General features: G+C 36.8%; 1 protein-coding gene, 1 non-coding gene and 3 pseudogenes across 2 annotated transcripts; 2 read left to right on the top strand and 3 right to left on the bottom strand.

The window, feature by feature from the left end:
- Nucleotides 1-6,454: 6,454 nt before the first annotated feature.
- Nucleotides 6,455-7,658, bottom strand: LOC103330994 (cytosolic sulfotransferase 5 pseudogene; annotated as a pseudogene).
- A 723-nt stretch (nt 7,659-8,381) lies between these two features.
- LOC148916905 (uncharacterized) lies at nt 8,382-9,057 on the top strand. Its single transcript, XM_089052316.1, has 2 exons — nt 8,382-8,435; nt 8,527-9,057. The coding sequence occupies exons 1-2, from the start codon at nt 8,382-8,384 to the stop codon at nt 9,055-9,057; spliced, it is 585 nt and encodes a 194-aa protein (XP_088908442.1).
- A 429-nt stretch (nt 9,058-9,486) lies between these two features.
- LOC148916904 (protein FAR1-RELATED SEQUENCE 6-like) lies at nt 9,487-13,265 on the bottom strand (annotated as a pseudogene).
- A 6,982-nt stretch (nt 13,266-20,247) lies between these two features.
- Nucleotides 20,248-22,044, bottom strand: LOC148916902 (uncharacterized; annotated as a pseudogene).
- On the top strand, nt 21,551-21,657 carry LOC148916903 (small nucleolar RNA R71). The gene has a single exon (XR_016127569.1). It is a non-coding gene; the product is annotated as a small nucleolar RNA R71 (small nucleolar RNA).

Here is a 22,044-nt window from a genome sequence, read left to right as displayed (position 1 = left end):
TGGTGAAAGGAGGTGGCGGTCAAAGGTGTGATTCGATGTGGTGATCAGAGTTGGTGGCATCCAACGGTGATTGCCGATTGTGACGCATTGTGGTCAAAGCTGACATGCGACAATTATCTAAAAATAATAATAAAAGCTTAAGGACAATGTGGAAGCAAATAATTTGACTTCCAATCACAAGGAGCCATGTGGACAAGAAAGCTCATTTAGTTAATCAATTAATTGATACTAAAAATAAAAATATTATCTTAAATATGAGATATTATAGGAAGAACCATCAGTTACAATCCCACATTCGAAAATACTTTTGCTAATTTCAATTGCAAAGAAAGTGGCTAGCTGTTCAGTTATCATCGACGTCAGGTTAAATTGCAATAAGGTAAATGTCTAAGAGGTGGTGGGAGGCAGTGTTGTTCAACAATGGTCGAAGGTCTAGTTGGTAGTTCCTGGCATGTGGTGGTCAGAGTTTGGTGGTGGCATTGTGACACGACATGTGCCAATTATCTCACCCAAAAAAAAAAAAAAAAAGACTTAGGGACAAAATGGTAATGTCCTAACCTTTCATTAAGCATTTGGCTAAATTGGATATCAACATATTGTGCCCTATTCTAAACGATTATCTTTGTGACTAATAGAAAGAAGAAGAAAAAAGGCAACCGATATATTGTCAAAATAATGGCCCAAATTGGTAAATAACCCATATTTTGTATATGTATAGGGCATAAGAATTTTGGACGAGATTTTAGGAGTATGAGGTAACTAACTCATTTTTATCCCCTCAGAACTAGAGAAACTTGTATGCATGCACCGGGACAAATGGGGTCAGGCGACCCTATGGCAGTCGAGAAAAGTAGTGGCAAAGCTCCGATGCGACCCGAAGGAGCATACCAAGGGCCTCTAGTCCTCTGGCCAAAGGTCATATGTCAAATAAGGTGCGTGATCTAGGTACTATTTGTACCATTGGGGTGCACTATCGTCCTCGCCCCAGTCCCAAGATTGTTGAGGTTATGTGGCATCTCCCTTGTTTTGGCTCAGTCAAAATTAATACTGATGCACAAAAGCGAATCCAGTAAAGCAGGTAGTGGTGGTGTGCTTCACGATTATCAGGGCCATGTTCTTGGGGCATTTTCGGCCAATTTAGATGTTCCTAGTGTAGTTCATGCTGAAGTTTTAGTGGTTATTAAGGCCATTGAGCTTGCTTGGCTCCATGCTTGGCATAATGTTTGGATTGAAACTGATTCGTTGTTAGTTACTAAATTCTTTAGCTCTCTACATTTGGTCCCTTGGCTTCTACGAGGTGATTGGCAAAATTGCTTGCATCGTCTCCAACACATATCATTTAAGATTTCTCATATCTTTCGTGAGGGTAATCATGTTGCTGATGCTTTGGCAAATCATGGTGCTTTGGGCTCTGGTTTAATTTGGTGGGATACTGCACCTTCTTTTATTTTGCCTTTTTGTCAGTAGGACTGGCTATGCATGCCTAATTTCCGGTTCTCCTAGTTTCTTTTGTTTACTCTTTTAGAGTTTTGGTCTCTTAGGTCAGCATGTTGTTGTGCATTTCTGTCATTGTCTTTATCTTCTATAGGTTTGGTTCGGTCCCCCCTATTGTTCTTGTATCTCTTTTTTGTTTCTTGTTAATAAATTATGATCAAGGGGACGGGCGGGGGGTTTCCAGAGTGTTGATCCCTTCTTTAAGGGCGGTGGATGTTTGTGCATCTGATGACCAATACTAAGGAGCTAATCTCACCTAATCCTTTGGTTTATTTATTAAAAAAAAGCTTGCACGTAGCGCGGGCTCGAGCTCTGTTTTTATTTTTATTTTTTAAATCGCTCGCCGTAACGACTGTTTTGGTCCAATCGTGTTAATTTTTTTTAATTAAAAAAACCTAGCTTCCAGAGTGTTGGTCCCTTCTTTGAGGGTGGTGGATGTTTGTACATATGATGACTGATACTAATGAGCTAGTCTCACATAATCCTTTGGTTTACTTATTAAAAAAAATAGCTTGCGCGTAGCGTGGGCTTGAGCTATGTTTTTATTTTTTTTATTTTTTCTGGGCAAAACAACGCTATTTTGGTCCAATCATGTTTTTTTTTTTTACCCTAACTAATCTTAAACCCCCACACCACCACTACCAACCAGTACAAGGTGCCGCTGTCGCCGACAACCTCTTGTCGCCACTACCATCGCTTCTCATAAAGTCAAATGAGTGATAATTTCACATATATTATTTTGGGTTTTGGATAATTTTAATGAAATTGATGTATCTTTCATGAATTATAATTTATTGGTATGGTGATATTGATTGATTTTCTTATTTGGATTAGAATTTATATTAATAGATTGATTTTCTTTATGAAGTAGAATTTTATGATATTTTGATATATTGAATGATTTTGTTATTTGGATAATTGTATTAGAGTTTATATTGATTGATATTATTATTTGGATTAGATTAGAGTAGTCTTTATAATTGATTGATTGAATTAATTTATGCGTAAAAAAAATTATCATGGAACAATACTTTAAGAGAAAAGTGCCTATGGATAGTGAGTCTAATACAGGTAGTTCAAGTGCAAGAGCAAGACCTGTTGAATTAGATGAAATATTGGCTAATCTTCAGGTAGACCTTGGACTAAGAACTTAAATTACAGATTATAGTCCTAATCATCGAGATGAGATCAGAAGAGCATATCTTCAAAAAGGACCTTATCAACCTAAAGGTCATTAATTTTCAGCAATGAATATTATCAAAAATCCACTTCACAACAGAATGAGAGATCAATGGTTGAATGATAGCTTAGTTGTTTACATTAAGAGAGATGTTTTTGCTTGTATTGATTACGAAGCTATAATGCAACGTTTTCAAAATATGAAAACTCGTCGTGGACAATTGTAGCTTGTATTGTTAGTTTTGCCATGAATTATGAATAGAAGTACTATCTTTATGGTTTTTAGTGTTATTTTCTTCTCAAAAAAAATTCGACACTTTTACACCTCACAATCCTACGTTCGCCACCATTCCCTACACCTCTTCTCATGTCACCTATCACATAAAGTAAGAGATAAAGAAAGAATGATATGTTCCCCGTGCATGCAAGTTTTCTTCCCTCAGAATGGACCATAGAGGAAACCCAAATGAAAATATTCAAATAACTGAAAATTAAGAAACTAGTCGCTCCCCTCCAAAACAAAAATAAAAGTAATAAAAAAACCAATGACACTAAGACTCATATATAAACCTCCAAGTAAAACCTTTACATTTAGATTAATCTGGTCGTTTTTGGGTTTATATCCTAATCCTAGCCTTTCTTTTCGCGCTCTCCTTCCCTAGTTGGAATAACACCAATATAGTAAGTATGAGCTCATTTTTACTGCATGAACAACGTATGAGTGTCTTGACTAGACATAACAGAAAAGCAAGAGCATCTCCGAGGGAGATATCAAATGTTAAATGTTAAATTTGAATTTGATGGCTTATGTGGCAATTTGACACTCAGGAAAAAAATTAACTCCATCCGAAATGCCAAATATTCATATTAATTTATTATATTTTTAAAAGCAAATAGGACCCATATGATGCAAAAAATTTAAAAGAGAGTAAATGATAGTGGAGTCCATGACTAAAAAAAATATTAAAATAATATTTGACATCAAGTTCTTTGATATGTTATTTTTGACATATCTCTTCCAGCCTTCATATTAGGGGTGGCAATTTCCTACCCGACCCGTTACGACTCAAACCCGCACGGAAAAAACACGACTCGAACCCGCACGATTAATAATTGGGTAATTTTCGGTCAACCGTTTTGACCCGTTTATTAAACGGGTGGGTTTCGGTCAACCCGCCAACCCGTTAAAATACATGTGTAACCCGTTTATTAAACGGGTCGTGTCACGGTCGTGTCAACCCGTGTAAGACACGCCAACCCGCGAAAAAATATAGGGAAATAGAGACTTCAAAACATACATATGGAGTTTCGAACCTCCTCCATCCTCATTACTCTCCAACACCTTATCCACCATGCTAGATACAACTTTGTAATTATATACTATGCCTTTTGATATTTATAATGTTTCTTTTTCTTCTTTTGTTTTTCTTTTTTTTCCGTCTATCTTCTCCTCTCTCTTTTTTAATTTCTTTTCCTTCTCTCTTTTCTCCTCTCTTTTTTTACTTCTCTTTAGTTTTCTCTCCTCTCTTATTTTTTTCTTTCTTTTCCTTCTCTTTAGTTTTCTCTCCTCTCTTTTTTATTTTTATTTCTTTCCTTCTCTCTTCTCTCTCTCTCTCTCTCTCAATTTTTTTTTGTTTTCCTTCTCTTTTCTCTCCTCTCTCTATTTTTTTTTGTTTTCATTCTCTCTTCTCTCCTCTCTCTATCCTTTTTTTTCTTTCTTTTCCTTATATTTTCTCTCCTCTCTCTTTTTTTTATTTAAATTTTTTCAGTTGTGACTTTTGTAACATGCATGTTATTATTTATCAACCCGTTACACGACTCGAAACCCGCACGATAAAAGACGACCCGAACCCGACACGACACGTTTATTAAATGGGTTGGGTTCGGGTTGAGCATTCTTGACACGCTTAATATCCCGACACGACACGAACCCGACACGACACGACCCATTGCCAGCCCTACTTCATATACATGTATGATTTAACTACTCGGTTAGATCTAGAGCAACTTTAACCTTTAATTTTTGTCATTTTATATTTATTTGACAATTTAACATATCGGTTGGAGATGCTCTAATAATCAATGTGCCACTAATATGTAAGGATAAAATGGTTCCATAGTTGAAGTTAAAGATGAGATCTAGGAGCATCTAAACCGAAAAGGAGAAAAAGATAAAAACATGGAAGTTACAACAGTTGAATTCCAACCTAAAAAGGAAAAAGGATCAAGTTTAAATGCTTCCCTTTTTATTTTTATTTTTATAATCTATATCTAGAATATTGATTGTGCGTGACAGGCATCAACTATGGAAGAGTAGTGGATGGATTCTTGCTTAGAGAGGCAGACATGATTGGTACTTTTGGGTGGATGGCTTCTTTATTGCTCTAGGGGTTTCAACGTGATTAAAGATTTCAATTTGGAGAGTGGGAGTTTGTTTAAATTTTTGCAAGATGTTGTGGTACTCTTTTTTCTTGATCGAATTTTTTTCATTTATAATTTTTTAAGATAAGGTTTTAACGTTGCTTCGTTCGTGCATCCTGAGTTTTTACTTTTATGGCGCAAATTTTATTTTGGTTTTAGTCTGAATGAGAGTCTTCCTTCAGTTTTTTTTATGAAAAAAGAAAAAGTCATTGGCACGAGGCATGATTGTTATGAAGTTGGTCCTTTTCTTTTTCCTTTTTTCAAAGATAAGTGATGGGTACTTTCTTTTTGGGTAAATGCCTCTGATGTTGGGTTGGTTTCTTCAGCGGACCTTTAACCAAAAGTCATTAAAATGGGATGGAAAAAGAAGAGGAGGGAAAGCGACGGAACAGTAAGTTATTAAAGAAGAGAAAGTGAGAGAGGAAAAGGAACAATGTCAAGTTGGCTTCCGAAAGGGTATGAATCACATGAGTATACATTGTCAGATTTGAAAGTAAAAGAAGCCAAAAATTGAATTTGAAGATAGCTCCCCACTAAACGGATTTAAAACAACGTAACTGACCACCTTGTTTGCTATCAAGATGAGAGACAAATATTCCCATAAAGAAAACATATCTATAGGTGCACCCGTATCCTACTAAAAAAATAAGAGCACTTTCACCATGGTGTCATGGCAAAAGGCAAAAAAGGACAGACACTATTCACATGAATAGTGACTGCCATATCCTCTTTTTTTTTTTTTTTTTGCTTTTCTACCTATTGTCATGGCAAGTAAAGGCAAGAACTATTCATTTGAGACATGAGAAGAGGAATTTGTATGAAGTTTTGGTGTGGGAAGTGAAGAACATGGCTAGGTATTTATAGAATAAAAGATTTTGATTTTTTTGGTATTTTTTCCTTTATTTATTTATTTAAATAGGTTAATGACGTCAGCATGAGATCAGCAAACCCCAGCTCAGACAATTATTGCCTTTGGGCGGTCCTAGGTCCCATTTTTGCTGCCTTCCATAGCTGGGGGCTTGTTCCAAGCCTGGACTTCCTTTTGCCCTAGCAAATGAGCACCTTTGGAAGTGCACTAACAGTGGAGAATGTGTGTAGGAGATTTTCAACCCAAAACTCATGTCTCAAAGCTCTGATATAGGTTAAGCAACCGCTAAACTTCGATTGTTCAACATTAACATCCTAACGGTTTAGTCTTTAATTACCTTTGAGAGGTTAAGCCATGCACACTTAGGAAGATAAATCGTTACATGCCTTTTTTTTTTTTTAGGAAAATAAATTAACATCATGTTTGATTAGCAACCAAAATGTGTGGGAGAAACGAAGAAAATAATTAAGTATATGGATCATAAGGTGAACAAAAACTGGAAGAAAATAATTAAGCATATATGTGGATCAGAAAACATTGTCTACTGAAAGCATATCAATTACAAACAGAGTTTGGTTATGTGAACCAACTCTATATAGCATCATATTCAAAGCTAAGACTAGATCCCTCTAACTTGCTGAGGGCAATTTGATCAAGGCGCTCAGACATCTCTGTTGTCAAGAAGTCTTTCCAGCCCCCAATAATCCCAGTCCTGAAAAAAGAACTGTTTGGCATCCCAACCCAAGGATCAATCCCATTCTTGTTCACTTCCAGGTTCTTGAGCCTCTCCAAGCTGCATCTTCGAATCACCTCCTCGACCTCCTTTTCATTGTCAAACGGCTTTCTCAGGAACGAAGCCAGCCTCATTACTTGCTTCTTCGGGTCCTTTTTCATATCCTCATATTTCAAAAACAGTATTTTCTCAGGCATCTTTAAGCTCTGATTCCAATACTCCAAAACATGGTCAAAGAATGGCCCAAAATGGCAGACCCCATTAACAAAGCTTTCAAATGCATCCTCTAGTGGATAAGGACCTTGTTCAGGCGTTCTAAGAGTGTTCATAAAGTGCCACATCGACACAATGGTGTCTTTAGGGTTTCGGGCTATGTACACAATCTTGCACTCTGTGTATTTAATGCATTCAGGCATGGCCTTATAAGGCATGTGAGTGTGGAAGAGTCTTGGAGAGTGCATACCTGAAAGATCAGGAGGTGGATTTGCTGTATATAGCTGGACTTCTAAGGTCTTGACATAATGGGCAGGATGGTTCTTTGTCAGAAGGTCCTCGTACTCCTTGCCATCAACTTTGCATTGCCTCTGCATGATGCTGAAACAAAGAGCTTTCAGCCATGTGCTACCTGTTTTCATGGCGGATGCCAAAAAAATGTCATCATTTTTGGCTTCAAATTGTGAGCGGAAGGCTTTTGCAGCTTCAAGGTGTTTTGGTCTGTACCAGAAGCCTTCCCACTGGTAGAGATCCAAGTTCTCAAAGAAAGTTTCTTTAGGCAGCAGATCTTGTAGAGGCACCGTAGTTGAATCGGATGAGTTCAGGGCAAGTAAATTGGTAATGCACTGCATCTTAGGACAATAGTGCCGTACAACTAAAGGAATTTAAGGTTGATTAGTGCAGTGCAGTGGCTGAAGCCTGATTGTAAGTGCTGGTCTATATATAAAGTAATGCTCAGGCACCAGCTATATAACATATCGATTTCTATATATCTTTATGTATAGGTAGCACTTACTCTATCTATTTAGTAATTTTCAGACACTAATTACCGGTTTATATTTCTTTTGTATACAAGTGATATTAGAGGAGGCGTCAAATACATAACCTTTGGTGCATGAGTGAATGCTCTTAACGACTTAAGCTGCACTACACATACTGAATGAAAATAAAAATTAAAAAAATTCTTATAAACTGGGGAGTGACAAGAGACATCTTTCTATGAAAAGTGTATTAAAAGTGACAAGCTGTGAATGAAAATCAAGTGGAACCTGTAATTTAATATAGTAAATTTAATAATATATTTGTCCATACTAACCATTTGACTTTTCATGGTGAGTGTGCTTTATTACAGTATACTAACAAATAATGTCAAAATATTCGTCTACACACAGATATGGGGACTAGCCATGACAGAGGACAACGAAATGCTATTGGTCCTGTGCAGCCCATGTTTGACTGATATTTGCTTCCTCAAATTGAATTCATTCATGTTCTTCTTTCTTGTTCATTTATATCTTTTTGGCTTGTGTCACTCTGTCTGAGATTTTTTGAGTTTTGAGTGCTATTTGTAAGGCTACTCTTGGTGGGTTTGAATTTGTTCAGTAGGATTTGGTTAGCAATCATGGTTCTTTATTGAATTAACAAGAGCTTTTATGCCTGAGAAGTGAGACAAGAACAGACAAGTATAGAGAGATGAAGAAGTTCAAGGAATATTACGGAGAATGGTGTAAATCTTTTGGAAATGAGGTTCCTACCAGACTAGACAAGATGGGAAAGATATGCCAATAGAGACCATGTTATCTTCCTCCACAACCTCTTCAATGGTGATGGAGTTCAGTCTATTGCTCAGTTTCGCAAAGAAGCTCTTTTCGATGACTATCGCATCTACAGCCAGAATGAGGACTGCATTTGTTATGCAGTAGACGTTTCTCTTCTCCACCGTGCTCTTCGTAGTAGTGTCAGCATATGTACTGAGTTTCTTAATATTTCCATAAGCAAGTATGTGGATTTACACATTCAGATTTCCACAACATTAATCACACTTGGTGCTGAGTTTCAGAAGCTGTTGGTCTTAGGTGAAAGAGCTGATGCTCCATCTGAAGATCGAAACCTCAGTGCTCAGACTCGGTCAGCAAGGACGATTTTGAGGGGAGATGCTCGATCTGTGCAAGTGAGTGTGAAGCATTTTGGCAAGAGCCTTCAGTGCCACTTGGGTAAGCCAGATTACGCTTTCTATGGGATTGCTCCGCAAGGTACCAGTGCTTGCTGGATGGTGATCTTCCAATTTTTCATTCCTGGTTCCCATCAAATGGGCAAGTCAATCAGTCTACATTGCAGACTTCCTGTACTGGACCAAGGGTCAGGTTGAAGGACTTAGGTAGGTTTGCCATGCATGCTTAAGCTTTAGAACTTTGGGTTAAATAGTCAGTTTGATAAATATCTTGAGAAAGTGATTCTGATTTTTAGAGTAGCTCTACATGCTATTGTTGTATTCTGCCAATGACATTTTAGACCCATGACTCATTTTCTTTGTGAATATGCACATCCCTTTGCAAGCTGGTTGTGGAAGTTTTGGTCATGACATGATGAAATGGAAAGGAAATGCCTGCTTAAATTGCTACGAAAGCAAAAATATAACCGTCAATATTTGCAAGGATAGATTCTTAGCACAGATTGCTTTTATTCTGTGTATACATTTTGATTGCATTTATATTTATTGTACATAAATTTCCAGCTACAACGAGTTGGTGCCTTAATTTTATGTATTACACCATTCATTCTGTACATAATTTATCACTTACAGGGCAGGATCCTCTGTAAGACAAAGCTTGTATCTCGTCCGGTGCCCCTAACGCAATCTTGTATCGGTCTTGTGATTTCTTCCCTTCTTCCACGACTTGCATGATGCATTTATACAAATGATCATACCTGTGAACTGGGTTATTGATGTCAACGCCACTGCAGCTATGATAAAAAATAAAATTCCGTTTAATATCCTTTCTCCATCGCGAAAGCACATATTTGAGCCGGGATCTCCTCCACGCCATTTTGGTTAAGAATGGAGTGCATGCCTGCGCAAATATCCTCTCAAGTTGAACATGCCACAGATGCAAAGGACCTCCATCTCATATGCAATCATCTATTCCGGTTCCTGTGGTCTACAAAACTTATCAGAAAAAAAAGAAATTTGCAGCTGATACTGTCTCTACTGAACTTGACGTAACTGATTCTGCAGCTAACCCCTCTCTTGATACCACTCCTCTATTCCAATCAGCTTCCCGTGAGAATGCGTCTGTAGTAGCACCATCTGAGGTACAAACATCTAATCCTTTTCTTTTGTATGTTGAGCCTAACAATTCCTGTTGGCATGACTTGTGGACCATTGACTTTATTTCCTTACATATCAAAGATTCCCATTATAATTATATTTGATTTACTTTAATTCCTGATTTCCTTGTAAATAGAAATATGAATTTATTATTTACTTGCCCATTAAAGTTCCGTTGTATTATAAATATGATCTCATACAAGAAGAATAATACACAAAAAATTCTCACAAACAAATATTCTCTCATAGTTCTCATATTTTAGCAATTCCGAGTCTCTGTCTTTGAACCCAGTTGGTGACGGTCAAGAGCAGAGATACCCATCCCGAGTAAGGAATAAACCATATCGTTTTGGTTTCTCCCCTAGTAATTGTGTTACTTACCCTATTTCTGATTATGTGTCCTATCATCGCCTCTCTAAAACTCTTCTAGCCTTTGCACTTCAATTGTCTTCTGTATCTCTTTCTAACTCTTTTCAAGAAGCTTTAGAAGATCCAAAGTGTAAATCTGCAATGGCAGAGGAAATGAAAGCTCTCCAAGAAAATAGTACATGGGATATGGTAAATCTTTTTGATGAGAAGAGGACTGGACGTTGTAAATGGGTGTTTACAGCCAAGTATAAGCCAGATGGATCAATATTGAGAGGTACAAAGCTCGGCTTGTGGCAAAAGGTTATACTCAAATTTATGGAGTGTGGACTACTTGGAAACGTTTGCTCCAATAGCCAAGATAAACACAATTCGAGTCATCATGTCCTTTGCCGCAAACTTGGATTGGCCATTACGGTAGTTCGATGTAAAGAATGCTTTCTTACATGGAGACATACAAGAGGAAGTATACATGGATCCTCTGGGGTTTACACCAAAGGAAGGAAAAGTGTGTAAGTTAAAAAAGGCACTTTATGGCCTGAAACAATTACCAAGAGTTTGGTTTGGCATATTAAGTTGATCTATGAAGGATTATGGGTTCAAACAATCTCAAGCTGACCACACTCTATTTATTAAGCGTGGTGGTGATAAGATTACTATGTTAATTGTATATGTGGATGACATAGTGGTTATAGAAAACAATGCATGTGAGATTGAGGAACTCCAGAGTTGCTTGGCTAAGGAGTTCGAGATGATGCATGATCTAAGTTTGATAAGAAGTCTATATCTGGTAATGCATCATTCATAGGAGGCAATCTAGTAACTTGGAGAAGCAAGAAGCAAAAGGTGGTGTCTTTGTCTAGTGTGGAAGCTAAATATGGAGCTTGTCATCATGCTATGACAGAATTGATTTGGTTGAAGATCCTAATGAAGGAACTTGGATTTGGTCCCGAGAAACAAATGGTAATGTATTGTGATAACACAACAGCCATTGAAATTGCTAATAATCCTATCCAGCATGACATAACCAAACACATTGAGGTTGATAGACATTTCATCAAGGATAATATTGTGAATGACATCATTACTGTGCCTCACATCAAGTGAGCAGACTAGCTAGCCGACATGATGACCCATGCAGTTTCTAGCAAAGAACTTCATACATCACTATTCAAGTTGGGCATATGTGATATCTATGCACCAACTTGAGGGGGGGGGGGGTGTTGGCGTGATATATTAGGTTTAGAGTTATTATTTAATATAGTTGACTTTGTATACTTACCTTTTTTGTATACTTTATACATCTTATAAATACCTCAGAATGAGGAGAATAAAATAATTCGATTAATTCATATTTCTAGAAAAACCTCATAGCCTCTCATCTCTGTCCTATTTCCATCAACTTCAGCGCAGGATCAACTTCAGTTTGTTCCTGCACAATGTATGTTACGATTGGCCCATAAGCATTTAACTAACTAGTGCTGAAACAAGATTACATTCCCTCTACCTCCGATTCAAACTTCCTAAGAATGTCATTAGTGTACACTTTGGAGAGTTGCAACTCAAAATAGCATCTTGATTTCAACATAGAACTCGAATTTCTTGAATCCAAATCAACCAAGGCTTCCAGTTGATGATGTGTTTGCAGAACTTGATCATACTTATCTAAAAATTCCTTCAAAGTAGTATCTTTATGAAGAAGTTCTTCAAAGTACGAAGAGACAACCTCACTTGGCTGCACAGGGAACATTCCTACCAAAAATATCTCCTTCAAATATACTGCAACCCATTGCTTCCGCTCTTCAAATAATGCTTGAAGCCATTTAAGATCTCTAGTTCCATAGCTGGACCATATCCTCCCAAGCTGCTTCGAATTGCTCCACCCTCAAAGAGTAGTAAACTGTTCTATTCAAAGTTTCTTTAATTGCTTCATATTCAAAACAATCCTCCCAAATTGCATTATATGTGATAACCAAAGACAGTGAGAAGCTCTAGGGAAAACATCAGAAATGGCAGTTTGCAATGTTTTGCATTGGTAAGTAATGATGGCTTGTGGAGGGCATCCCAATATGCATGTAAGCCAAGTTCTAAACAACCATGTATAAGATTCAATTGTCTTGCTTGCAAATAAACCACAGCCCAGCAGCACAAATTGTCTATGATTATTTACTCGAAGAAATGACACCAGCGAGACTTCAAATTTATTTTCCAAGCATGTAGTGTCAATGGAAACTACATCACAAAAATAACTGTAAGCAACCCCCGTCCTCGCATAAGCCTAGAACAAATTTCTCAAGCATCCTTTCTCATTTAGATCCGCCACATAAAAGAAGTTTGGATCCATTAATTGCAAGCGAGAAAAGTAATTTTGAACTGCTTGGTCATCTCCTTATTTAAGCTTCAATTGATTGGAGTAATAAACTCTATTCCCAGATTCTCCTTCATCAACATCTACGTTTCCATTACCCTCAGAATCAATGATCGCTGTTCTAAATAGCCTGATCTTTTTTGTACTTCTTTAGCAATATCTAACTGCAACGCTCTTTTGGTTCCACCGCCTACGCTCTTGTGAGATTTATAAAATTTTCCACTTGCTGGACTAATCAAGTGGTTTTGCTCAATCTCAACTTCAATAACTCTCCACATATTGGAGTCCATTAACCTAAAATTTATCATCATTGCTGGATAGCCGGTTCTAGTTTCTGTCCTTGGGCGATTTACTTCAATTTTCTTTTTAAAACCTTCACTACTGTAGCTTAGTTTTCCTCTGTATCTTTCCCAGTTTGACTAATAAAATCTGTCATTGCACAATCTTCTTCAATCTCAAATTCATCATCATCATCATCGCTTGCTGGCTCAGTGTTCAAAGAAACTTCATCCATCTCTAAACAGACATAAAACCAGTTAACAAGGAAAGGAAAAGCTATACAAGAGAACATAACAACTGAGTCGAAAGCCAGGTACAATTAGCATAAATCCTCCACTTTCCAACTCTCAAAACTCTCTCTCAGATGATCACTTAATAGAATCAGCTACCTTCATTGAACATTTGGACTGGAGTACTAGACCCTAAAAATATGTGGTTTTGTCCTAAAAAAAAAAGAGAAACCCAAGCACTAATCTTGAATTCTAAAATCTGCACTATTATTATAAGAAAATATGGTGAATGTTTCCTGTATTAATCAATGTACAAAGATTACATATATATAACAAAGCTTAAGGAATACAAAGAGAAAGAAATCTCCAGATCATATGTCTAAGGTAATTACACAAAAAAGGAAAATAATTGTTGTTCAAGTAAGACAGCTATACAATGTTAACTTCAATCTAAAGTCTTCCTTCAATTAAGCCTTGATTTCTAACACTCCCCCTCAAGTAGGAGCATGTATGTCTAAAAGATTCAACTTGCTTTTTAATCGTAGGAAAGTTTCCTTGCCCAATGCTTTTGTAAAGATATCTCTAATTTGATCTCTAGAAGGAAGGAATGCAGTACGTAATGTCCCGTCTTGAATTCTTTCATGAACAACATGGCAATCAATTTCAATGTGTTTGGTTCGCTCATGATATACTCAGCTTCTGATGAGGACCTAGATGCAATGGATTATTTTTTGGTTTTCCATGAAATTGGACTTGTTTTGAGAAACACACAATAACCCGTTGTTGATCTTCTTGTCATGGGGCAACTTACCCAATCTAAGTCACAGAAAGCTCACAATTTTAATTCATTATGAGAGGATAATAGAATACCTTGATCAGGTGATCCCTTTAAGTAATGAACTAAATGTGTGTCAGCTTTCATATGTGGTTGGCGTGGTTGGTAAATGAATCGGCTGAAGATATTAACTGCAAAAAGAATATCTGGTCTTGTAATAGTTAGATAAATAAGTTTTCTAATCAAGCGACGATATGAGGCTAGATTATTGAGTAGATGGATCAACATTGTTGAGCTTTAGATTTTTTTTCCACGGGAAAAGGCTTAGGTTTAGCTCCCAATTAACCTACATCTTTGATAATATCTAAAGGATATTGTCGTTGGTTCAAACAAATGCCTCTTCGTGATTCTGACACCTCAATCCCAATGAAATATTTGAGGTTGCCTAAGTCTTTTAGCTTGAATCGCTGATGTAGGAAGTTCTTAAGCTTGGAAATCTCACTTGCATATAAACATGTAATAATTACATCATTGACATACACTAGTATAAACACTGAGGGGATTCCTTTGTGTTTATAAAACATAGAGTAGTTGGCTTTAGATTGAATGTAAACAAAGTCAAGAATGACCTATGAAAATTTGGCAAACCATTGCGTAGAAGCCTACTTAAGTCCATAGAGCGATTTATGTAACTTGCAAACAAAATTCTCCCCCTTATGGACATAACCAGGCGAAGGTTGCATATAGACATCTTCATGTACGTCACCATGCAAAAAAGCATTGTTAATGCCTAATTGATGAAGATGCCAATCCTTGGAGGCAGCAATTGTAAGAAGAGCTTGAACGGTGACCAATTTTGCAATGGAAGAGAAAGTCTCTTTGTAATCAACACCTTTTAATTGAGCGTAACCTTTAGCAACTAGGCGAGCCTTCAACCACTCGATAGCACGATCTGAATTTTGTTTGACTTTGTATACCCATTTACAACCAATGAGGCATTTGTTTGCAAGGAGAGGAACAAGTGACCAAGTGGAATTTGATTCAAGAGCGTGGATTTCATCAGGCATGGTGTCACACTAGTGGGGAATAAGAGAAGCCTATGAATAGGAAGTAGGTTCCTCTATAGAAGAGATAGATGCTAAAAAAACATTGCGAGGGTCAAAAATATTAGAATAAGTGAGGTAATGAGAGAGAGCGTAACGCGTACCTTTGTTAACCGAAGGAGAAGAAGATGGATTGACATGGGCATTGTAACAGTGGTAGTCAAGGAGCTTGATAGGTGGTCGACATATATGTGGTTCAAGATCAACTGCTGGAGAAGTCGGTGAAGGAGTGGGAGGAGTAGTGGTTGGATGGCAAAGTGGTGTCGTGGTATTGTCCGCAGTCAATGGTGTGATAATATGTGATGGGGTGGAATGATGATTAATTTTAGATATAGAGGAAGGAGGTGATATATGGTTAGGAATAGAAGTTGATGAAGAGGGTGAATATGTGAGATCATGTTGTTGGTCTGTAGGTGTAGGAGTGGGTGCATTGGAAGGAAAAGATGGAGGTGGTTCAGTGTCATAGGTATTTGTAGGTAGTGTACGCATATTTGGAGGTGAAAAAATAGTGTGATCATGAGTGGAATCTGTTGTTTCATAAGGAAAATGGGTTTCAAAAAATTGGACATCCCGACTAATAAAAATTTGGGTTAATCATTTTATAAGTCCCTGAACATAGATCTGATTTGTATTTGAGTCCCTCAATTTCCAAAATCGTTCATGTAGTCCTTCAACTTCACTTTTGTTAGGACAAATGGTCCTGCCATCAATTTTTTTTACTTTTTCTGTTAAATGCAAGGGCAAAATGGTATTTTTATATTAAAACAAAAAAAATGAATAAAAAATCATATCTTTAAAATAACAATAAAAAAAAAATCTAATAAAAAACTAACCCAAAAAAAATTATTCAAGTTTGGGGGAAGTGGAAATCAGGATAGAAGGGGAGAGAGAGAGTTTAATTTTAATTTTTTTATTCATATTTTGATCAATTTAATACAAAAATACCATTTTGCCCATGCATTTAACAGAAAAGTTAACAAAATTGACGGCATGACTATTTGTCCTAACGAAAGTGAAGTTGAAGGAACACGGGAATGATTTTGGAAATTGAGAGACTCAAATGCAAATCGAGTCCAAGTTCAGGGACTAATAAAATGATTAATGGGAGGAATAATCATAAATTTTGTAACCTTTTTTTTATTTTGGGGATAACCAACAAAAATTCCAAGTGTGGGTCGTTTGTCAAATTTGTGTGCTTTGTGTAAGACATTGTTGGCAAAGCAAAGACAACCAAAAACTTTTAAGTGTGTATATGTTGGTGGTTTACAAATAAAATTTTATAGGGTGTTTTACCTTTTAAAACCTTACTTGGTAATCGATTGATGAGATATGTAGCTGTCAAGATGCATTCTCCCCAAATTTGGAGAGGTAGATGAGATTGAAAACGAATGGATCATGCCACATTGAGAAGGTGACGATGTTTTCACTCGACGACACCATTTTGTTATGGTGTGCCAGTGCACTCCCACAGAAGAAAAAAATTATTGAAGATTAGCATTGAGAAATTCTAAACCGTTATCAATGCGAATTTTGCAAATAGAAGAATTAAATTGCAATTTGGTCATAGAAAAAAAATTGTTGTATAAAGTGGAAAGCTTCAAATTTGAAATGCATGAGATAAGTCCAAGTGCAACGGGAATAGTAATCAACAATGATTAAGAAATACTTAGCACCAGTAAAAGATGAAATAGTGAAAGGGCATCAAATGTCACAATGTATTACATCAAAGCATTTGGAACTGGAAATAGTACTTAAAGGAAAAGGAGTTCTATCATGTTTTGCAAATGGACAAATCAAACAAGTATCCCTATTAAAACAAGAAACAAAATTTGAAAGGTGCGAACTCTGCGATTAAACCATATAGAAAGGATGGCCTAAATGCCAATGATAGAGATTAAAGGTACAGATGTGACAATAGAAACAATGGGAGAATCTTCGGAATCCAAGTAGTATAGACCACCACGCACGCTACCCTTGCCAATCATTTTCTTCATAACTAGGACCTGGAAAATGCATTCATCAGGATAAAATGTGACAAAAAAATTTAAGGACTTAATAATCCTATGAATGGACATTAAATTGAATTAAAAAGAAGGTGCAAAGAGTACATTTTGAAAGGGTAATGTGGGGGATGGATTTGACGGGCCTATATGTGTAATAGATGTTGTTTGGCCAATAAGTAATTTAACTGGTGCACAAGTAATGGGTGTTTTGGTATGAAGCAATTTTGAATTTGATATCATATGGTCAGTGGTACCTGAGTCAATAATCCAAGTAGAGGAATTGAAACTAGAGGTAAGGCCACTTGAAATACTTGAAAAATTATTAGCCAAAGGACTACTATTACCATTGGAAACCATGGAAAGAAATTTTTGATATTCCTTTGGAGTGAGAGTTATGCCGGTGTTGGTTGGTGATGGATTGGCATTGCACTGCAACAGTGAAGGGAGGATTATTCGATCTATTTTTATTATTCCTTCTAGGTGCATGGTTCCTATTCAACCAATTTCCAGTGGATTGATCTCTGGTGGACTGATTGCATTGTCTCCTTTTGTAGCGACAATGAGCGCCCATCCTTCTCACAGAAATCACAATGATATTTTGAAGGATCTTTGTTCCTGCAATGAGATTCAGTATGACCATTTGCTCCACAAAAATCACAATGATATTTTGGTTTGGATTATGAACAAGAAATAGTAGCCAAGGCAGATTGATATGGTATTTGTATAGTGGTGAACTCAATTAACGATGGGTAATGATTCAATCAATAGAATATTGCTTCGAATAGTAGAATAAACTTTATCAAAGCCTATGAGGAATTGTGATAGGATTTTTAGTACCTGCGCAAACAGGGTTAAAATCACTGAAAATACTTGCAAGAATACAAGGTAATTGTAGTATAAATGCTCATGCAAGGTCGTTGTCCCCAGAGATTGTTTGACTAATCTGTAATTAAACTAACTATTAATTAATAACTAAAATAGATTTTATCCAAGATTTGAAGTTCCAACAGAAATTGCATCAAATTACTTGTCTACATATCCTAATGGTAATCAGTCATTAAAATAGATAGATAGTTTTAAACACAGTGATTAATAATTCAAAGCAAACATGCAACCATTCATAAGCAAATTAATAAAACTACATATTCATGCTAGGCTTACGGCCTCGCCCTAGCAAAAGGAATTAGTTACACATAATCATAATTGAAATCCAAGAAAATATCATTCGAATGAGTAAGAATGAAAAAACCTGAAAGTAGCGAAAATCCAAAACCCTAGCAATTGCTCCCAAAGCCAAAAAGAAGTTCTAAAAGGAGATCCCTAAATTCTGTGAAAAGGAGCTTAAATACCTCCTAAAACCTAGCTACCCAAACCCCACAAGGAAACTAAGTTAAAGTAAAATAAGACTATGAAATAAAGTCCAAATTGAATTAGGAGAATCTGCCCATAATCTGCCCAGCCACGTTTTAGTCTCAAATCTCCCCCAAATCTGGCCCAAGATAGCTCGTTTTAAAGATAAAAATATTCCAAACACTTCTCCAGAAGGCCACGAACCCATCCGAGGTCATCTTGGGCTCCAAAATCGCAATAAAAGCCCAAAACGTCACTATTCCAGCATAGCGCACTGCTGTTCATTTATTCGCTAGGAACTCATCGCTTGGTGGAAAAGTCTGATATTTTGATACGATCAAGCTAAGTGACTCACGTACGTCCTCCAACTGGAATTACTCCAAAATTCGTTCATTTGATTATGTTTTGCTCCAGAGGAAGTCGAAAGTCCTATATTAGAAATATAATTCAAAGTATCAAAATTCTTCCAACATATTAACCAAAATATACTAAGAATGAGGTTAAATCTATAGTATAAAATCAACTCATCAAAATACCCCCAAACTTAGCTTTTCGCTTGTCCTCAAGCAAAACAAGACTCAAACAGAAATAAGAACTTAACAAACTGGACACTTGACCAACACTTAACCAGTACAAAATTTCCACCTTCAAGTTGCAATCCATAGGAAATTTTTAAAAACTAGAACATCTTTTCAATAGATCCAAGTAACCCCACCACAGAGTCTAAGCTATTTAGAATCAATTAGAAAAGAATTCACAAACTTCCTTCGGTGTAAAGTGAACCATCATAGTTAAGGAGATTCGACTAAAACCCTTACCTCTCATCCCTTTTATTCATACTTGACACACTTACTTCACACTTTTTCTTTTTCTTTTTTTTTTAATAGTTTTTTTTTTTTGAAATTAAAAGGAGTAAACAGTTTAGAAAAATTGGGTTGCCTCCCAATAAGCGCTTTATTTTAAGTCTGTAGCTAGACTTTACAGAAGCCTGGTGGTCAAATCACTGGTTCCTTCAGAGTCAAAGACTCGTTTGCAGTGTCAAAGGGTGTCTCCACGTAGGGTTTCAGCCTGTGACCGTTGACCTTGAATGTGTTGCCTTGAGCTTCATTAGTGATTTGAACTGCTCCATGAGGAAAAACTTGAGTCACCAGGTAGGGTCCAGTCTAGTGAGATTTTAATTTCCTTGGAAATAACTTGAGCCTTGAATTGAATGTTAGAACCTTTTGTCCCGGCTGAAATTCCTTCCGTAAAATCTGATTGTCATGAAATGCCTTCGTTCTTTCCTTGTAGATGCGAGAACTATTATAAGCACCTTGACGAATTTCCTCTAGCTTATTGAACTGCAATTTTCGCTTTTTCCCAGCAAACGGTTTATTAGATTGACCTGTATTTGAATTGGCATAATAATTGTCTTGAATCATACTGTCTACCACATCAATGCGCATGCATTCTTGCTATTCAGTAGGACGTTTTGCTGCCTCAAACAAATTAAACACACAGATTGGTCCTGAACCCTTAGAGTCAATGTTCTAGCTTCCACATCAATTAAAGTCCTAGCAGTGGCCATAAACGGCCTCCCCAAAATAATAGGTGTTTGAAGGTCTTCATCCATGTCTAGAACCACAAAATCTGCTGGTAGATAAAGATTATCAACCTTTATAATTAGATCTTCAATAACACCTCTTGGATAAGTAATTGAACGGTCAGCTAGTTGAAGTATCATTGATGTAGACTTTAAATCTCCTTGCCCCAATCGCTAGAAAACAGAAAAAGGCATCAAATTAATACTTGCACCCAAATCAATTAAAGCACTTTTAAAATTAGAATTTCCAATAGTGCAAGAAATATTAAAACTCCCTGGATCTTTTTTCTTAGGTGGCAATTTGTGTAGCAAAACTGCACTGCACTGTTCTGTCAAAATGACTTTTTCCAAATTTGAAAGCTTCTTTTTGTTGCTGCAAACTTCCTTCAAAAATTTGGCATATGATGGAATTTTCTTGATTGCATCCAGTAACGGAATGTTGATTTGAACCTTGGATAATGTCTGCATAAAGTCCTTGAGTTGTTGATCTTTTGCTTTTGGCTTCAAACGTTCTGGATATGGAATTGGGGCCTCATAAACACGCTCAGGAACTTGTTTTGGAACAGTTTCTGGATCTGCCCGTTTATGTTTTTCTGCAATTTTGCTAGGTTCTGTTGCTGCAAAATTTTCTATATTATCCTCCACTGCTTGCTGCTCCTGTTCAATGCTATTTTCACGATTGTCATAACTTTTTCTACAACGTAGAGTCCGAACAACATTGCAATCTTCACGTCCATTTGGATTAGGAATCGTTTGACTAGGAAATTTGCCTTTGTCTCTGTCTGAAATCTGTGCAGCTAGCTGGCCAAATTATTGCTCCAAATTTTTAATTGATGCTTCAACATTTTGAAATCTTTGATTGTTACCCTCGATGAATGATTGAGTTGTTGCTGCCAATTTAGCTAGTTGATCATCCAGAGATGGTTTGGAGGGAACAAAAGGTTTTTGGGCATGCTGGAATGGTTTTGCATTATTCTGATTGTCACTCCATTTGAAATTAGGATGATCCTTCCATCCTGGATTGTAATGATTGGCATATGCATCATTCCTAGGCCTTTGATAGCTGTTCATCATATTGACATGTTGTTCAACAAGCTCTTGGTAGGAGTCTCTCCGTGGGCAGCCCATTATGTCGTGTGTAGCCATGCTGCAGATAGTGCAAACTGTTGTTGCAAGTGGCTGTTGTGTAGAACTTGCCATCTGTTGTAGAATAATGTCAAACTTTGCATCAATTTTCTTCTCCATTTGTGCCATTTGTGCAGACATGTTAGGAGATCCTGCTGATAACTCAAAAATTCCCCTTTTCTGTGAATGTTCTGCTGCCCATTGTTGAGATTCTGTAGCCATCATACCAAATAATTCAAATGCTTCTCTTGCAGATTTATTTGACAACGATCCTCCAGCTGATGCATTCACATGACTCTTAAATGTTGGATTAAGCCCATCAAAGAAAATATTCATCTGTGTATCTGAATCAATATTAACATGTGGACACTTTATGTACATCTCTGTATATCTTTCCCATGTTTCATGAAACTCTTCATTAGGCTTCTGTGTGAATGTCAAAATCTCCCTCTTGTAATTCAATGTCTTAGATGCTGGATAATATTTATTCAGGAATTTTGTGTGTAACTGCTGTCAAGTAGTAATGCTATTAGCTGGTAGAGTAAATAACCAAGTTTCTGCCTTGTCTTTCAAAGTGAAAGGAAAAAGACGTAACTTGATAGCTTCAGCAGAAAAACCCCTAATCAAAATATTCTTGCAACCCACAATAAATTTTGCAATATGTATGTTTGCATCTTCATTAGGCAGCCCACGGAATGTTGGTAAAATTTCAAGCATATGGTGCTTGATCTCGAACGAATCACCCTCTTCCTGGGTCGGATAGACTATGCAATTAGGAACATCAGTGGCACGGGCAGCCAAAGACTCTCTGAGTGGTCTGCCTGTTGCAGGTATTGCCAACACCAT

The sequence above is a fragment of the Prunus mume genome, linkage group LG5 (genome assembly GCF_029339155.1).
Source record: "Prunus mume cultivar Tortuosa linkage group LG5, ASM2933915v1, whole genome shotgun sequence".
Lineage (NCBI taxonomy): Eukaryota > Viridiplantae > Streptophyta > Magnoliopsida > Rosales > Rosaceae > Prunus > Prunus mume.
The sequence above is the reverse complement of the archived record's forward strand: the minus strand, read 5'-3'. Positions and strand labels throughout refer to the sequence as shown.

Excerpts from the sequence above, each read along its gene's own strand:
- LOC148916905 (XM_089052316.1), top strand. The coding sequence starts at position 8,382 with ATGAAGAAGTTCAAGGAATATTACGGAGAATGGTGTAAATCTTTTGGA. Across the intron at positions 8,436-8,526 it reads GTAAATCTTTTGGAAATGAG|TCTATTGCTCAGTTTCGCAA; the intron begins GTTCCTACCAGA and ends GATGGAGTTCAG.